Source organism: Salvelinus fontinalis, unplaced genomic scaffold, assembly GCF_029448725.1.
Source record: "Salvelinus fontinalis isolate EN_2023a unplaced genomic scaffold, ASM2944872v1 scaffold_0414, whole genome shotgun sequence".
NCBI lineage: Eukaryota > Metazoa > Chordata > Actinopteri > Salmoniformes > Salmonidae > Salvelinus > Salvelinus fontinalis.
Window position 1 is genome coordinate 23437 of NW_026600623.1, and position 18934 is coordinate 42370.

The 18934-nt window shown below is 46.0% G+C and overlaps 1 protein-coding gene and 1 long non-coding RNA gene across 3 annotated transcripts in view; one reads left to right on the forward strand and one right to left on the reverse strand.

Moving 5' to 3' along the window:
• Positions 1-350: 350 nt before the first annotated feature.
• LOC129845967 (short/branched chain specific acyl-CoA dehydrogenase, mitochondrial-like) overlaps positions 351-18934 on the reverse strand; it is a 43405-nt gene continuing 24821 nt past the window's right edge. The window contains exons 5-10 of the mRNA XM_055913955.1: positions 16812-16982; positions 10036-10161; positions 3830-4012; positions 3543-3680; positions 3190-3289; positions 351-1703 (exon numbers count right to left, since the gene is read on the reverse strand). Of these exons, the coding sequence (XP_055769930.1) occupies positions 1627-1703; positions 3190-3289; positions 3543-3680; positions 3830-4012; positions 10036-10161; positions 16812-16982 (795 nt within the window). The 3' untranslated portion in view covers positions 351-1626. The remainder of the gene's footprint in view (positions 1704-3189; positions 3290-3542; positions 3681-3829; positions 4013-10035; positions 10162-16811; positions 16983-18934) is intronic.
• On the forward strand, positions 9015-9835 carry LOC129845968 (uncharacterized). 2 transcript variants are annotated; one of them, XR_008758151.1, is made up of 6 exons: positions 9015-9069; positions 9103-9215; positions 9323-9369; positions 9511-9590; positions 9624-9703; positions 9751-9835. It is a non-coding gene; the product is annotated as an uncharacterized LOC129845968 (long non-coding RNA). The 2 variants fall into 2 exon arrangements; XR_008758150.1 differs by lacking the exon at positions 9624-9703 and having other exon boundaries at positions 9751-9810.

Consider the following 18934-nt stretch of genomic DNA (forward strand, 5'->3'; position numbering starts at 1 on the left):
GACAAACTGCTCCTGAGAGAGTTTAATTATTTAATGAGTTCTCTTCAGGCTGAAACCTGAGCGTAATTCAATTGCAATACAATAACATTAGGCCTGACAAGGCATTTAAGAAATGGTTCTAATTTACTGCTCTTTTGGACGTTACGGTCTGTGGCTTTTACTGTGACGTACTAACAAACCTCACGTCGCAGACTCAGAAAAACAAGGAAATGTCTGCCATCTAGTGGCTGAACAACAGACTTGCCAGGAGTTAGGCTTTGCATGGGCTTTGGTACTCTAGCTAAACGAGATTTAGAAGGATAGCATCGCAAGAATACCTTAGCAGCAATAAGAGACAAGATCATTAAAAACACCTTTTCAATATTTATTAGTATTGTCAAAGAAGTTGATGAATATAAAAACTTAGACAATCTCTTCTAGTTGTGTTTTAAAAACGAATTCCCCAGATATATCGTTAAAATAAAGTAGAGTGCTGAAAGAATGCTCTGACAGGAAGTAAACATGGTTACCACGACAACGGTTGAGCCCAAACCACCCAACAGACTACACAACCATAGAAGGACTTCATCTAACGGAGGCATTATATTATATCTTGTGGTGTTAACAAAATAAAAAACAACAAACTGTGCTGGGATAAAGGCACTGATTTGATATGAGACTATTAAAATCAGCCGAGTAAATAGTAAATACCAATACTGTAGAATGAACATGATATATTCTTATTAGTTTTGTAAAAAAGCACAAGCTACTGAGGTGGAACATTCTGAAAGAGCGATATGGAAGTAGGGGAAAACAGTTAATACCAACACCAGAGCTACGTTACACTATCTATCTACAGGTCTGGAAACAGTTGAAAACACTTACAATACCAACACACCAGAGCTACTTTACACTATCTACAGGTCTGGAAACAGTAACCATTAATCCATCCATAGTGGAAAGCAACAGATACATTGACTAAGTGTACATGATTATGGAGCATCCTCTAGTCAGCAGTGGTTCACACATGACCTCTACACTAAGGCCTGACACGAAGGGCACTATTCAGTCTGGGTGGCTGAAGAGGTACAGATTGGGTGATTTTAAATTTAAAGAGGTCATTTCCCATTGAGCCGACACACGCAGCGTTTACCGTGTATGCAGTCTCCACTAACCCGGGAACATTGTCTTTAAAATGTCCAAATCATGCTGTAAAAGGCTGAACTTCCAACGATTCAGATTGAATAGAGGCCTAAAATCACACAACAGTTCAACAACGAGTGATAAAAACCAATTGGTCACAAAGAGGAGGGTATGACGGTCAGTCTCCATGATGAGGATCCGGTCAGGAGGTCAGTCTCCATGATGAGGATACGGTCAGGAGGTCAGGTCAGTCTCCATGATGAGGATCCGGTCAGGAGGTCAGGTCAGGAGGTCAGTCTCCATGATGAGGATACGGTCAGGAGGTCAGTCTCCATGATGAGGATACGGTCAGGAGATCAGGTCAGGTCAGTCTCCATGATGAGGATACGGTCAGGAGGTCAGGTCAGTCTCCATGATGAGGATACGGTCAGGTCAGGAGGTCAGTCTCCATGATGAGGATACGGTCAGGTCAGTCTCCATGATGAGGAAACAGACCAGACCAGGTCAGTGGTCATACTCCTTGTCTATAAACTTGGCCATGGTGGACAGCTGGATGTTGGTCGTGCCCTCATAAATGGTACCTGTATGGACACAAACATGGAAAAACAGCTTTAATGACCATTACACCAATACTGGAATAGAACATTACAGATTACATGTTATGTCCATAACTTCCACCTAGAATTAAAATATAGGTTTCCTTAAATCAGTACTGGACCAAAGAGAAACAGATCACTCAGTCTGTCTAACTGCGATCTGCCAAAATCTCTGCCATCAACAGCCAAAGTAGAACCAACCGATGAAAGCAAGTGTCATTGTGTCGTAAGAGCTTCCTGGACCGTACCCTGGTTGAGTGGGTGTGTCTGAAATAGCGCCCCGTCCTCTTATCTAGAAAGCCACAGGGTCCCGTCCTCCGTCTAGGAGCGCCACAGGGCCCCGTCCTCCGTCTAGGAGCGCCCCAGGGCCCCGTCCTCCGTCTAGGAGCGCCCCAGGGCCCCGTCCTCCGTCTAGGAGCGCCCCAGGGCCCCGTCCTCCGTCTAGGAGCGCCCCAGGGCCCCGTCCTCCGTCTAGGAGCGCCACAGGGCCCCGTCCTCCGTCTAGGAGCGCCACAGGGCCCCGTCCTCCGTCTAGGAGCGCCACAGGGCCCCGTCCTCCGTCTAGGAGCGCCACAGGGCCCCGTCCTCCGTCTAGGAGCGCCACAGGGCCCCGTCCTCCGTCTAGGAGCGCCACAGGGCCCCGTCCTCCGTCTAGGAGCGCCACAGGGCCCCGTCCTCCGTCTAGGAGCGCCACAGGGCCCCGTCCTCCGTCTAGGAGCGCCACAGGGCCCCGTCCTCCGTCTAGGAGCGCCCCAGGGCCCCGTCCTCCGTCTAGGAGCGCCACAGGGCCCCGTCCTCCGTCTAGGAACGCCACAGGGCCCCGTCCTCCGTCTAGGAGCGCCACAGGGCCCCGTACTCCGTCTAGAACGCCACAGGGCCCCGTCCTCTGTCTAGAACGCCACAGGGCCCCGTCCTCCGTCTAGAACGCCACAGGGCCCCGTCCTCCGTCTAGAACGCCACAGGGCCCCGTCCTCTATCTAGAACGCCACAGGGCTGCAGTCAACAGAAATGCACTCTATAGAGAATAATACAGCATTTTGGACAAACCCACTCTCTCCTAGCACACACCCACTCTCTCCTAGAACACACCCACTCTCTCCTAGCACACACCCCCTCTCTCCTAGCACACACCCCCTCTCTCCTAGAACACACCCCCTCTCTCCTAGAACACACCCACTCTCTCCTAGCACACACCCCCTCTCTCCTAGCACACACCCCCTCTCTCCTAGCACACACCCACTCTCTCCTAGAACACCAAGGTCAGACCAGACAGAGGAATTCCTCGAGGATCAGATGACCTTCTGTGTAGCCCAGCACCACCCCCCTCCCCCCTCCACCTTGCTGTGGCCCAATAACTAGCTAGCTAACTGTAGCTAAGACGTTCCTAAACACCACCCCACAGAGTCACGTTACCCACCGGGTTGCATAGCAACAGAACAGGATAGCTTTGGAACTAGTCGTAGATACGTACCTATTTTACAATCTCTGTAGTATTTCTCAACAGGGTAGTCTTTGGTGAAGCCGACCCCTCCCATCCACTCGATGCATTTTGAAGTGGTCACCGTTGCCACCTACATTTATGGAGGGAAGAACAATCAGCATATTGTTAAACACAAATACTGTGATGCTGTTGGATGAAATAGTTTGGATTTGCACTGTTCATTCACTCTATTAGAAGAGCAGGGCGGGACCCCCTCGCCGAGCAGGGCGGGACCCTCGCCGAGCAGGGTTCTGATACAGGACCAGTCCAGTGATTATATGATCGTAGATCAGCACTCTGAGACGCTGTATGAATATGGGCCTTGGTCTCTACATTCAGCTCACCTCTGAGGTGAAGTACTTGGCCATGCAGGCCTCCTTGATGAAAGGTCTTCCTGCCTCCTTCAGCCGGGCAGCGTTGTAGGTAAGCAACCTGGCAGCCTCTATCTGGGTGGCTACATGGGCTATCTGGTGCTGCATGGCCTGTAACATGGAGAATAATGGAGGCTTTTAAAATAATCACAAAGATTAGTTTGATAGAAGTCAGTAAACGCCACACACGGGTCATAGCAGCAACACCCTACAAGAGGAGAAACATGAATTCCATGAGCAGGAAATGAATCCGTTTTCACCTGGAAGTCGAAGACGCGTTTTCCAAACTGAACCCTCTGTCTGGTGTAGGGAACGGCCTGGTCGAAGCAGCCCTGAGCCAGTCCCAGCATCTGAGCAGCGATCCCGATCCTGCCTTCATTCAGCATGCCGATGGCGTACTTGTATCCGTGGCCGATCTGACCCAAGACGTTCTTCTCGGGAACCTTCAAACAAAATCAGAATCACATTTTTTTTTATTCGCAAAGTACATTTCCACGTACCCAGAATTTGACTTGGTGAAGTGTTTGGTGCCAGCAACAGACAAAATATTAGGCTCTGTCCCCTGACTAAAACACATGTTGGTCGACCAAGAGTCCTCAGTTCTTTCGACCAATCCATTGGTTGAATTTTTCTTTTTAAAGTTGTATTTTTTCCCCCAGATATAGACACACCCTGTGTGTTGAATAAAATCAACTCTATGCACTGAGCTTGTCTGATGCTTTAAGCTCACCGTTTGATTAAATAATTAAGACACAAAATGATTCATTGGGGTGTTCCGACGGCACTTGCAGCACTGTGTAACAGCTAAATCCGTCTACTGCTCGCTCTCTTTACGTGACATGTGACGCATGCATGTGACCAATAGGACCTGACCTATAGCCTATCATAAATCACTATAAAAATTGGTTATAAACTCCGAACACATTGACAGCGAAATGGATACGGAGGATGTGAATAAGAAACGTGAAAAACGGGGGAATGTTTCCTGGTTGCTCAGGAGGGAACGGGAAAGACAGATATGTGGAAGACATTTGATTTAGTCGTAGAAACTACGAGAGATTCAAGAAAAACGCCAAACCTGCTGTTAGATTACAAGAAGAAAACATCTGACCATTTGGAACAGCGTAAACAATTTAAAAAATAACGCAATCCCTGACACATTGCGGTTTATTTATTGTTTAATTATTCAAGGATACCTTTATTTCCTTTTAAAACTAAAATGTTTTGATTACATTTCTAAGCATGAACGACTCATGAACGACTCATGAATGACTCGTATGCTGTGTGGTGACACGAACGACTCGTATGCTGTGTGATGACACGAACGACTCGTATGCTGTGTGATGACACGAACGACTCGTACGCTGTGTGACGACACGAACGACTCGTACGCTGTGTGATGACACGAACGACTCGTACGCTGTGTGACGACACGAACGACTCGTACGCTGTGTGACGACACGAACGACTCGTACGCTGTGTGACGACACGAACGACTCGTACGCTGTGTGACGACACGAACGACTCGTACGCTGTGTGACGACACGAACGACTCGTAAGCTGTGTGATGACACGAACGACTCGTATGCTGTGTGATGACACGAACGACTCGTATGCTGTGTGATGACACGAACGACTCGTATGCTGTGTGATGACACGAACGACTCGTATGCTGTGTGATGACACGAACGACTCGTATGCTGTGTGATGACACGAACGACTCGTATGCTGTGTGATGACACGAACGACTCGTATGCTGTGTGATGACACGAACGACTCGTATGCTGTGTGATGACACGAACGACTCGTATGCTGTGTGATGACACGAACGACTCGTATGCTGTGTGATGACACGAACGACTCGTATGCTGTGTGATGACACGAACGACTCGTATGCTGTGTGATGACACGAACGACTCGTATGCTGTGTGATGACACGAACGACTCGTATGCTGTGATGACACGAACGACTCGTATGCTGTGTGATGACACGAACGACTCGTATGCTGTGTGATGACACGAACGACTCGTATGCTGTGTGATGACACGAACGACTCGTATGCTGTGTGATGACACGAACGACTCGTATGCTGTGTGATGACACGAACGACTCGTATGCTGTGTGATGACACGAACGACTCGTATGCTGTGTGATGACACGAACGACTCGTATGCTGTGTGATGACACGAACGACTCGTATGCTGTGTGATGACACGAACGACTCGTATGCTGTGTGATGACACGAACGACTCGTATGCTGTGTGATGACACGAACGACTCGTATGCTGTGTGATGACACGAACGACTCGTATGCTGTGTGATGACATGAACGAATGAATGATTGATAGAGTAGTCTATATTTAAGCAATAAGGCCCGAGGAGGTGTGGTATACGGCCAATATAACACGGCTAAGGGCTGTTCTTAGGTACGACGCAACGCGGAGGTAACCAATATGCAGGTTACCTTTGCTATGATGCACATAGCAACGGTAACCAATATGCTGGTTACCTTTGCTATGATGCACATAGCAACGGTAACCAATATGCAGGTTACCTTTGCTATGATGCACATAGCAACGGTAACCAATATGCAGGTTACCTTTGCTATGATGCACATAGCAACGGTAACCAATATGCTGGTTACCTTTGCTATGATGCACATAGCAACGGTAACCAATATGCTGGTTACCTTTGCTATGATGCACATAGCAACGGTAACCAATATGCAGGTTACCTTTGCTATGATGCACATAGCAACGGTAACCAATATGCAGGTTACCTTTGCTATGATGCACATAGCAACGGTAACCAATATGCTGGTTACCTTTGCTATTATGCACATAGCAACGGTAACCAATATGCTGGTTACCTTTGCTATGATGCACATAGCAACGGTAACCAATATGCAGGTTACCTTTGCTATGATGCACATAGCAACGGTAACCAATATGCTGGTTACCTTTGCTATGATGCACATAGCAACGGTAACCAATATGCTGGTTACCTTTGCTATGATGCACATAGCAACGGTAACCAATATGCTGGTTACCTTTGCTATGATGCACATAGCAACAGTAACCAATATGCAGGTTACCTTTGCTATGATGCACATAGCAACGGTAACCAATATGCAGGTTACCTTTGCTATGATGCACATAGCAACGGTAACCAATATGCTGGTTACCTTTGCTATTATGCACATAGCAACGGTAACCAATATGCTGGTTACCTTTGTTATTATGCACATAGAAACGGTAACCAATATGCTGGTTACCTTTGTTATTATGCACATAGCAACGGTAACCAATATCCTGGTTACCTTTGTTATTATGCACATAGCAATGGTAACCAATATGCTGGTTACCTTTGCTATTATGCACATAGCAACGGTAACCAATATCCTGGTTACCTTTGCTATGATGCACATAGCAACGGTAACCAATATCCTGGTTACCTTTGTTATTATGCACATAGCAACGGTAACCAATATGCTGGTTACCTTTGTTATTATGCACATAGCAACGGTAACCAATATCCTGGTTACCTTTGTTATTATGCACATAGCAACGGTAACCAATATGCTGGTTACCTTTGCTATTATGCACATAGCAACGGTAACCAATATCCTGGTTACCTTTGTTATTATGCACATAGCAACGGTAACCAATATGCTGGTTACCTTTGTTATTATGCACATAGCAACGGTAACCAATATCCTGGTTACCTTTGTTATTATGCACATAGCAACGGTAACCAATATCCTGGTTACCTTTGTTATTATGCACATAGCAACGGTAACCAATATCCTGGTTACCTTTGTTATTATGCACATAGCAACGGTAACCAATATGCTGGTTACCTTTGTTATTATGCACATAGCAACGGTAACCAATATCCTGGTTACCTTTGTTATTATGCACATAGCAACGGTAACCAATATGCTGGTTACCTTTGCTATTATGCACATAGCAACGGTAACCAATATCCTGGTTACCTTTGTTATTATGCACATAGCAACGGTAACCAATATGCTGGTTACCTTTGCTATTATGCACATAGCAACGGTAACCAATATCCTGGTTACCTTTGTTATTATGCACATAGCAACAGTAACCAGTATGCACATAGCAACATGTTCTAAGGAAAGAGGACAAATTCAACGGTTCAGAACCGCGGACAGTGACAGCTATCCAACGTGGGAGAAATCACATTCGTTATAAAATAATATTATTTTCTATTAGGTGTTGCACCGTTGTTCTGACATAATATAACCATATATAATTTCAGTAGCACATGTCTTACAGTGACTGCCATCCCCACGGCCTCCGCAACGGATTGGTCCACTCAGACAGACGCAAATCACATGGGTGTCTTGTACGCCAATGAAAAATGATGTCAATAATCCGCTCGACTAAAGAAATCTCTGGTCGACCAACAGCCTATGGACCAATCAATGGACCAGTCGCCTAAATGGGGTCAGCCCTACAAAATATATAGACAGGATCTAAAATACGGATACAATGAAAATGGCCACTTCTAGAGAGTAGAGCCACATTTCATATAAGCAGCTAGAAGGTAGAGTCATTATTAAAACACATTACATTACCATTCAATCAACATGCTTCTGATCTGATGGACAGGTTGATGCCTATCAGATTCACCTTTTCATTGCTGGTTGTTGTTACTGTCTAGATTCGTTCATATTTAGAATGTGTGCCATCCCTACCTTGATGTTGTCCAGGTTGAAGAGGACAGGTTGTAGAGCCTACCTACCTTGATGTTCTCCAGGTTGAAGAGCCTACCTACCTTGATGTTGTCCAGGTTGAAGAGCCTACCTACCTTGATGTTGTCCAGGTTGAAGAGGACAGGTTGAAGAGCCTACCTACCTTGATGTTATCCAGGATGAAGAGCCTACCTACCTTGATGTTATCCAGGTTGAAGAGGACAGGTTGAAGAGCCTACCTACCTTGATGTTATCCAGGTTGAGGAGCCTACCTACCTTGATGTTATCCAGGTTGTAGAGCCTACCTACCTTGATGTTATCCAGGTTGAAGAGGACAGGTTGAAGAGCCTACCTACCTTGATGTTATCCAGGTTGTAGAGCCTACCTACCTTGATGTTATCCAGGATGAAGAGGACAGGTTGTAGAGCCTACCTACCTTGATGTTATCCAGGTTGAAGAGCCTACCTACCTTGATGTTATCCAGGTTGAAGAGCCTACCTACCTTGATGTTATCCAGGTTGAAGAGCCTACCTACCTTGATGTTGTCCAGGTTGTAGAGTCTACCTACCTTGATGTTGTCCAGGTTGTAGAGCCTACCTACCTTGATGTTGTCCAGGTTGAAGAGCCTACCTACCTTGATGTTGTCCAGGTTGAAGAGCCTACCTACCTTGATGTTATCCAGGTTGTAGAGCCTACCTACCTTGATGTTGTCCAGGATGAAGAGGACAGGTTGAAGAGCCTACCTACCTTGATGTTGTCCAGGTTGAAGAGGACAGGTTAAAGGGCCTACCTACCTTGATGTTGTCCAGGTTGAAGAGCCTACCTACCTTGATGTTGTCCAGGTTGAAGAGGACAGGTTGAAGGGCCTACCTACCTTGATGTTGTCCAGGTTGAAGAGCCTACCTACCTTGATGTTGTCCAGGTTGAAGAGGACAGGTTGAAGAGCCTACCTACCTTGATGTTGTCCAGGATGAAGAGGACAGGTTAAAGAGCCTACCTACCTTGATGTTGTCCAGGTTGAGAGGACAGGTTGAAGAGCCTACCTACCTTGATGTTGTCCAGGTTGAAGAGGACAGGTTGAAGAAGACAGGTTGAAGAGCCTACCTACCTTGATGTTGTCCAGGATGAAGAGGACAGGTTGAAGAGGCTACCTACCTTGATGTTGACCAGGTTGAAGAGGACAGGTTGAAGGGCCTACCTACCTTGATGTTCTCCAGGTTGAAGAGCCTACCTACCTTGATGTTGTCCAGGTTGAAGAGGACAGGTTGAAGAGCCTACCTACCTTGATGTTGTCCAGGTTGTAGAGCCTACCTACCTTGATGTTATCCAGGATGAAGAGGACAGGTTGTAGAGCCTACCTACCTTGATGTTATCCAGGTTGAAGAGCCTACCTACCTTGATGTTGTCCAGGTTGAAGAGCCTACCTACCTTGATGTTGTCCAGGTTGAAGAGGACAGGTTGAAGAGGACAGGTTGAAGAGCCTACCTACCTTGATGTTGTCCAGGATGAAGAGGCTACCTACCTTGATGTTGTCCAGGTTGAAGAGGACAGGTTGAAGAGCCTACCTACCTTGATGTTGTCCAGGTTGAAGAGGACAGGTTGAAGAGCCTACCTACCTTGATGTTGTCCAGGTTGAAGAGGACAGGTTGAAGAGCCTACCTACCTTGATGTTGTCCAGGTTGAAGAGCCTACCTACCTTGATGTTGTCCAGGTTAAGAGGACAGGTTGAAGAGCCTACCTACCTTGATGTTGTCCAGGTTAAGAGGACAGGTTGAAGAGGCTCTCAGACCCAGTTTGTTCTCCTTCTTGCCGATCTGAAGCCCCTCGGTGTCTCTGTCCACGATGAAGCAGGTGATACCTCTGTGACCCTGTCGACAAGGAGGAAGATACTGTCATTTACTGCTTAATACAAAATGAAAAACTTTATTGGTCACATACACAGGTTCCAACAGAGTGTAAACCAGGAAGGAGCTGCTTCCTAGGAGCTACCTCTCAACAGGACATATCAACCACTAAGGAGAAACTCCTCTCAATAGGACATATCAACCACTAAAGGAGAAACTCCTCTCAACAGGACATATCAACCACTAAGGAGAAACTCCTCTCAACAGGACATATCAACCACTAAGGAGAAACTCCTCTCAACAGGACATATCAAACACTAAAGGAGAAACTCCTCTCAACAGGACATATCAACCACTAAGGAGAAACTCCTCTCAACAGGACATATCAACCACTAAGGAGAAACGCCTCTCAACAGGACATATCAACCACTAAGGAGAAACTCCTCTCAACAGGACATATCAAACACTAAGGAGAAACTCCTCTCAACAGGACATATCAAACACTAAAGGAGAAACTCCTCTCAACAGGACATATCAACCACTAAGGAGAAACTCCTCTCAATAGGACATATCAAACACTAAAGGAGAAACTCCACTCAACAGGACATATCAAACACTAAAGGAGAAACTCCTCTCAACAGGACATATCAAACACTAAGGAGAAACTCCTCTCAATAGGACATATCAAACACTAAAGGAGAAACTCCTCTCAACAGGACATATCAACCACTAAGGAGAAACTCCTCTCAACAGGACATATCAACCACTAAGGAGAAACTCCTCTAGTCTGAAGACAATCACTAAGGAGAAACTCCTCTAGTCTGAAGACAATCACTAAGGAGAAACTCCTCTACTGTTGAAGACAATCACTAAGGAGAAACTCCTCTCAACAGGACATATCAAAAACTAAAGGAGAAACTCCTCTAGTCTGAAGACAAACACTAAGGAGAAACTCCTCTAGTCTGAAGACAATCACTAAGGAGAAACTCCTCTAGTCTGAAGACAATCACTAAGGAGAAACTCCTCTAGTCTGAAGACAATCACTAAGGAGAAACTCCTCTAGTCTGAAGACAATCACTAAGGAGAAACTCCTCTACAGTCTGAAGACAATCACTAAGGAGAAACTCCTCTAGTCTGAAGACAATCACTAAGGAGAAACTCCTCTCAACAGGACATATCAAACACTAAGGAGAAACTCCTCTCAACAGGACATATCAAACACTAAAGGAGAAACTCCTCTAGTCTGAAGACAAACACTAAGGAGAAACTCCTCTAGTCTGAAGACAATCACTAAGGAGAAACTCCTCTAGTCTGAAGACAATCACTAAGGAGAAACTCCTCTAGTCTGAAGACAATCACTAAGGAGAAACTCCTCTACAGTCTGAAGACAATCACTAAGGAGAAACTCCTCTAGTCTGAAGACAATCACTAAGGAGAAACTCCTCTAGTCTGAAGACAAACACTAAGGAGAAACTCCTCTTCAGTCTGAAGACAATCACTAAGGAGAAACTCCTCTAGTCTGAAGACAATCACTAAGGAGAAACTCCTCTAGTCTGAAGACAATCACTAAGGAGAAACTCCTCTAGTCTGAAGACAACCACTAAGGAGAAACTCCTCTACAGTCTGAAGACAATCACTAAGGAGAAACTCCTCTAGTCTGAAGACAATCACTAAGGAGAAACTCCTCTACAGTCTGAAGACAATCACTAAGGAGAAACTCCTCTAGTCTGAAGACAATCACTAAGGAGAAACTCCTCTACAGTCTGAAGACAATCACTAAGGAGAAACTCCTCTAGTCTGAAGACAAACACTAAGGAGAAACTCCTCTACTGTTGAAGACAATCACTAAGGAGAAACTCCTCTAGTCTGAAGACAATCACTAAGGAGAAACTCCTCTAGTCTGAAGACAATCACTAAGGAGAAACTCCTCTAGTCTGAAGACAAACACTAAGGAGAAACTCCTCTAGTCTGAAGACAATCACTAAGGAGAAACTCCTCTACAGTCTGAAGACAATCACTAAGGAGAAACTCCTCTAGTCTGAAGACAATCACTAAGGAGAAACTCCTCTAGTCTGAAGACAATCACTAAGGAGAAACTCCTCTAGTCTGAAGACAATCACTAAGGAGAAACTCCTCTACAGTCTGAAGACAAACACTAAGGAGAAACTCCTCTACAGTCTGAAGACAATCACTAAGGAGAAACTCCTCTAGTCTGAAGACAATCACTAAGGAGAAACTCCTCTAGTCTGAAGACAATCACTAAGGAGAAACTCCTCTACAGTCTGAAGACAAACACTAAGGAGAAACTCCTCTACAGTCTGAAGACAAACACTAAGGAGAAACTCCTCTAGTCTGAAGACAATCACTAAGGAGAAACTCCTCTAGTCTGAAGACAAACACTAAGGAGAAACTCCTCTACAGTCTGAAGACAATCACTAAGGAGAAACTCCTCTACAGTCTGAAGACAATCACTAAGGAGAAACTCCTCTAGTCTGAGACAATCACTAAGGAGAAACTCCTCTACAGTCTGAAGACAATCACTAAGGAGAAACTCCTCTAGTCTGAAGACAATCACTAAGGAGAAACTCCTCTACAGTCTGAAGACAATCACTAAGGAGAAACTCCTCTAGTCTGAAGACAATCACTAAGGAGAAACTCCTCTAGTCTGAAGACAATCACTAAGGAGAAACTCCTCTACAGTCTGAAGACAATCACTAAGGAGAAACTCCTCTACAGTCTGAAGACAATCACTAAGGAGAAACTCCTCTAGTCTGAAGACAAACACTAAGGAGAAACTCCTCTACAGTCTGAAGACAATCACTAAGGAGAAACTCCTCTAGTCTGAAGACAATCACTAAGGAGAAACTCCTCTCAACAGGACATATCAAACACTAAGGAGAAACTCCTCTCAACAGGACATATCAAACACTAAAGGAGAAACTCCTCTAGTCTGAAGACAAACACTAAGGAGAAACTCCTCTAGTCTGAAGACAATCACTAAGGAGAAACTCCTCTAGTCTGAAGACAATCACTAAGGAGAAACTCCTCTCAACAGGACCTATCAAACACTAAGGAGAAACTCCTCTCAACAGGACATATCAAACACTAAGGAGAAACTCCTCTAGTCTGAAGACAAACACTAAGGAGAAACTCCTCTACAGTCTGAAGACAATCACTAAGGAGAAACTCCTCTAGTCTGAAGACAATCACTAAGGAGAAACTCCTCTAGTCTGAAGACAATCACTAAGGAGAAACTCCTCTAGTCTGAAGACAAACACTAAGGAGAAACTCCTCTAGTCTGAAGACAATCACTAAGGAGAAACTCCTCTAGTCTGAAGACAAACACTAAGGAGAAACTCCTCTACTGTTGAAGACAATCACTAAGGAGAAACTCCTCTAGTCTGAAGACAATCACTAAGGAGAAACTCCTCTAGTCTGAAGACAAACACTAAGGAGAAACTCCTCTCAATAGGACATATCAAACACTAAAGGAGAAACTCCTCTACAGTCTGAAGACAATCACTAAGGAGAAACTCCTCTAGTCTGAAGACAATCACTAAGGAGAAACTCCTCTAGTCTGAAGACAATCACTAAGGAGAAACTCCTCTACAGTCTGAAGACAATCACTAAGGAGAAACTCCTCTAGTCTGAAGACAATCACTAAGGAGAAACTCCTTTACAGTCTGAAGACAAACACTAAAGGAGAAACTCCTCTAGTCTGAAGACAAACACTAAGGAGAAACTCCTCTAGTCTGAAGACAATCACTAAGGAGAAACTCCTCTAGTCTGAAGACAAACACTAAAGGAGAAACTCCTCTCAACAGGACCTATCAAACACTAAGGAGAAACTCCTCTCAACAGGACATATCAAACACTAAGGAGAAACTCCTCTAGTCTGAAGACAAACACTAAGGAGAAACTCCTCTCAACAGGACATATCAAACACTAAAGGAGAAACTCCTCTCGTCTGAAGACAAACACTAAGAAGAAACTCCTCTAGTCTGAAGACAATCACTAAGGAGAAACTCCTCTCAACAGGACATATCAACCACTAAGGAGAAACTCCTCTTCAGTCTGAAGACAAACACTACCATAACTACTACAGGTTGGAAAGTTTGGAATAACGTTGACCATGAGGCCTGGAAATCAAGGAGATGTTCCTTAGACATGACACGGAAGAAAATAATGTCCAAAACAGAGTGAAACGGAGGTACTATCTGAACTTGTCCAATAATAAGTTAGGTTTTCATTTTCCGTTGCACAGCGTTTTTAAAATGTTATGCTTCGGTGTGCCCCGAATGAACTAGACCCTGTTGTTTGGTGACTGTGTGGGTTTGTTTCAGTGACTGCGTGGGTTTGTTTCGGTGACTGCGTGGGTTTGGTTGGTGACTGCGTGGGTTTGGTTGGTGACTGTGGGTTTGTTTCAGTGACTGCGTGGGTTTGGTTGGTGACTGCGTGGGTTTGTTTCAGTGACCGCGTGGGTTGGTGACTGCGTGGGTTTGTTTCAGTGACTGCGTGGGTTGGTGACTGCGTGGGTTTGTTTCAGTGACTGCGTGGGTTTGGTTGGTGACTGCGTGGGTTTGGTTGGTGACTGCGTGGGTTTGTTTCGGTGACTGCGTGGGTTTGTTTCGGTGACTGCGTGGGGTTGTTTCGGTGACTGCGTGGGTTTGTTTCGGTGACTGCGTGGGTTTGTTTCGGTGACTGCGTGGGTTGGGTTGGTGACTGCGTGGGTTTGTTTCAGTGACTGCGTGGGTTTGGTTGGTGACTGCGTGGGTTTGTTTCAGTGACTGCGTGGGTTTGTTTCGGTGACTGCGTGGGTTTGTTTCGGTGACTGCGTGGGTTTGTTTCGGTGACTGCGTGGGTTTGTTTCGGTGACTGCGTGGGTTTGTTTCGGTGACTGCGTGGGTTGGGTTGGTGACTGCGTGGGTTTGTTTCAGTGACTGCGTGGGTTTGGTTGGTGACTGCGTGGGTTTGTTTCAGTGACTGCGTGGGTTTGGTTGGTGACTGCGTGGGTTTGTTTCAGTGACTGCGTGGGTTTGGTTGGTGACTGCGTGGGTTTGTTTCGGTGACTGCGTGGGTTTGTTTCGGTGACTGCGTGGGTTTGGTTGGTGACTGCGTGGGTTTGTTTCAGTGACTGCGTGGGTTTGGTTGGTGACTGCGTGGGTTTGTTTCAGTGACTGCGTGGGTTTGTTTCAGTGACTGCGTGGGTTTGGTTGGTGACTGCGTGGGTTTGTTTCAGTGACTGCGTGGGTTTGGTTGGTGACTGCGTGGGTTTGGTTGGTGACTGCGTGGGTTGGGTTGGTGACTGCGTGGGTTTGTTTCGGTGACTGCGTGGGTTTGTTTCGGTGACTGCGTGGGTTTGTTTCGGTGACTGCGTGGGTTTGTTTCGGTGACTGCGTGGGTTTGTTTCGGTGACTGCGTGGGTTTGTTTCGGTGACTGCGTGGGTTTGTTTCGGTGACTGCGTGGGTTGGGTTGGTGACTGCGTGGGTTTGTTTCAGTGACTGCGTGGGTTTGGTTGGTGACTGCGTGGGTTTGTTTCAGTGACTGCGTGGGTTTGTTTCGGTGACTGCGTGGGTTTGTTTCGGTGACTGCGTGGGTTTGTTTCGGTGACTGCGTGGGTTTGTTTCGGTGACTGCGTGGGTTTGTTTCGGTGACTGCGTGGGTTTGTTTCGGTGACTGCGTGGGTTTGTTTCGGTGACTGCGTGGGTTTGTTTCGGTGACTGCGTGGGTTTGGTTGGTGACTGCGTGGGTTTGTTTCAGTGACTGCGTGGGTTTGGTTGGTGACTGCGTGGGTTTGGTTGGTGACTGCGTGGGTTGGGTTGGTGACTGCGTGGGTTTGTTTCAGTGACTGCGTGGGTTTGTTTCAGTGACTGCGTGGGTTTGTTTCAGTGACTGCGTGGGTTTGGTTGGTGACTGCGTGGGTTTGTTTCAGTGACTGCGTGGGTTTGTTTCAGTGACTGCGTGGGTTTGTTTCAGTGACTGCGTGGGTTTGGTTGGTGACTGCGTGGGTTTGTTTCAGTGACTGCGTGGGTTTGGTTGGTGACTGCGTGGGTTTGGTTGGTGACTGCGTGGGTTTGTTTCAGTGACTGCGTGGGTTGGGTTGGTGACTGCGTGGGTTTGTTCGGTGACTGCGTGGGTTTGTTCGGTGACTGCGTGGGTTTGTTCGGTGACTGCGTGGGTTTGTTCGGTGACTGCGTGGGTTTGTTCGGTGACTGCGTGGGTTTGTTTCAGTGACTGCGTGGGTTTGTTTCAGTGACTGCGTGGGTTTGTTTCGGTGACTGCGTGGGTTTGTTTCGGTGACTACGTGGGTTTGTTTCAGTGACTGCGTGGGTTTGTTTCAGTGACTACGTGGGTTTGTTTCAGTGACTGCGTGGGTTTGTTTCAGTGACTGCGTGGGTTTGTTTCAGTGACTGCGTGGGTTTGGTTGGTGACTGCGTGGGTTTGTTTAGTGACTGCGTGGGTTTGTTTCAGTGACTGCGTGGGTTTGTTTCAGTGACTGCGTGAGTTTGGTTGGTGACTGCGTGGGTTTGTTTCAGTGACTGCGTGGGTTTGTTTCAGTGACTGCGTGGGTTTGTTTCAGTGACTGCGTGGGTTTGTTCGGTGACTGCGTGGGTTTGTTCGGTGACTGCGTGGGTTGGTGACTGCGTGGGTTGGTGACTGCGTGGGAACTCACAGCAGACGGGTCCACGTTGGCCATCACCAGAAACACCCCAGCTTGCTCTGCATTACTGATCCACATCTTGGAACCGTTGATGACGTAGTAGTCCCCGTGTTTGTCAGCACGCGTCTTCAGAGAGAAGGCATCGCTCCCCGACTCCGCTTCGGACAGGCAGAAACTACCCACCTACAGGACATGGTATTAGTATCACTACATGGACAGGTCTGGAACTACAGTACAGGACAACATGGTATTAGTATCACTACATGGACAGGTCTGGAACTACAGGACAACATGGTATTAGTATCACTACATGGACAGGTCTGGAACTACAGTACAGGACAACATGGTATTAGTATCACTACATGGACAGGTCTGGAACTACAGTACAGGACAACATGGTATTAGTATCACTACATGGACAGGTCTGGAACTACAGTACAGGACAACATGGTATTAGTATCACTACATGGACAGGTCTGGAACTACAGTACAACATGGTATTAGTATCACTACATGGACAGGTCTGGAACTACAGTACAGGACAACATGGTATTAGTATCACTACATGGACAGGTCTGGAACTACAGTACAGGACAACATGGTATTAGTATCACTACATGGACAGGTCTGGAACTACAGGACAACATGGTATTAGTATTACTACATGGACAGGTCTGGAACTACAGGACAACATGGTATTAGTATCACTACATGGACAGGTCTGGTACTACAGTACAGGACAACATGGTATTAGTATCACTACATGGACAGGTCTGGAACTACAGGACAACATGGTATTAGTATCACTACATGGACAGGTCTGGAACTACAGGACAACATGGTATTAGTATCACTACATGGACAGGTCTGGTACTACAGTACAGGACAACATGGTATTAGTATCACTACATGGACAGGTCTGGAACTACAGTACAGGACAACATGGTATTAGTATCACTACATGGACAGGTCTGGAACTACAGTACAGGACAACATGGTATTAGTATCACTACATGGACAGGTCTGGAACTACAGGACAACATGGTATTAGTATCACTACATGGACAGGTCTGGAACTACAGGACAACATGGTATTAGTATCACTACATGGACAGGTCTGGAACTACAGGACAACATGGTATTAGTATCACTACATGGACAGGTCTGGAACTACAGGACAACATGGTATTAGTATCACTACATGGACAGGTCTGGAACTACAGGACAACATGGTATTAGTATCACTACATGGACAGGTCTGGAACTACAGTACAACATGGTATTAGTATCACTACATGGACAGGTCTGGAACTACAGTACAGGACAACATGGTATTAGTATCACTACATGGACAGGTCTGGAACTACAGTACAACAAGGTATTAGTATCACTACATGGACAGGTCTGGAACTACAGTACAGGACAACATGGTATTAGTATCACTACATGGACAGGTCTGGAACTACAGGACAACATGGTATTAGTATCACTACATGGACAGGTCTGGAACTACAGGACAACATGGTATTAGTATCACTACATGGACAGGTCTGGAACTACAGGACAACATGGTATTAGTATCACTACATGGACAGGTCTGGAACTAGAGTACAGGACAACATGGTATTAGTATCACTACATGGACAGGTCTGGAACTACAGTACAACATGGTATTAGTATCACTACATGGACAGGTCTGGAACTACAGTACAGGACAACATGGTATTAGTATCACTACATGGACAGGTCTGGAACTACAGGACAACATGGTATTAGTATCACTACATGGACAGGTCTGGAACTACAGGACAACATGGTATTAGTATCACTACATGGACAGGTCTGGAACTACAGGACAACATGGTATTAGTATCACTACATGGACAGGTCTGGAACTACAGGACAACATGGTATTAGTATCACTACATGGACAGGTCTGGAACTACAGGACAACATGGTATTAGTATCACTACATGGACAGGTCTGGAACTACAGGACAACATGGTATTAGTATCACTACATGGACAGGTCTGGAACTACAGGACAACATGGTATTAGTATCACTACATGGACAGGTCTGGAACTACAGGACAACATGGTATTAGTATCACTACATGGACAGGTCTGGAACTAGA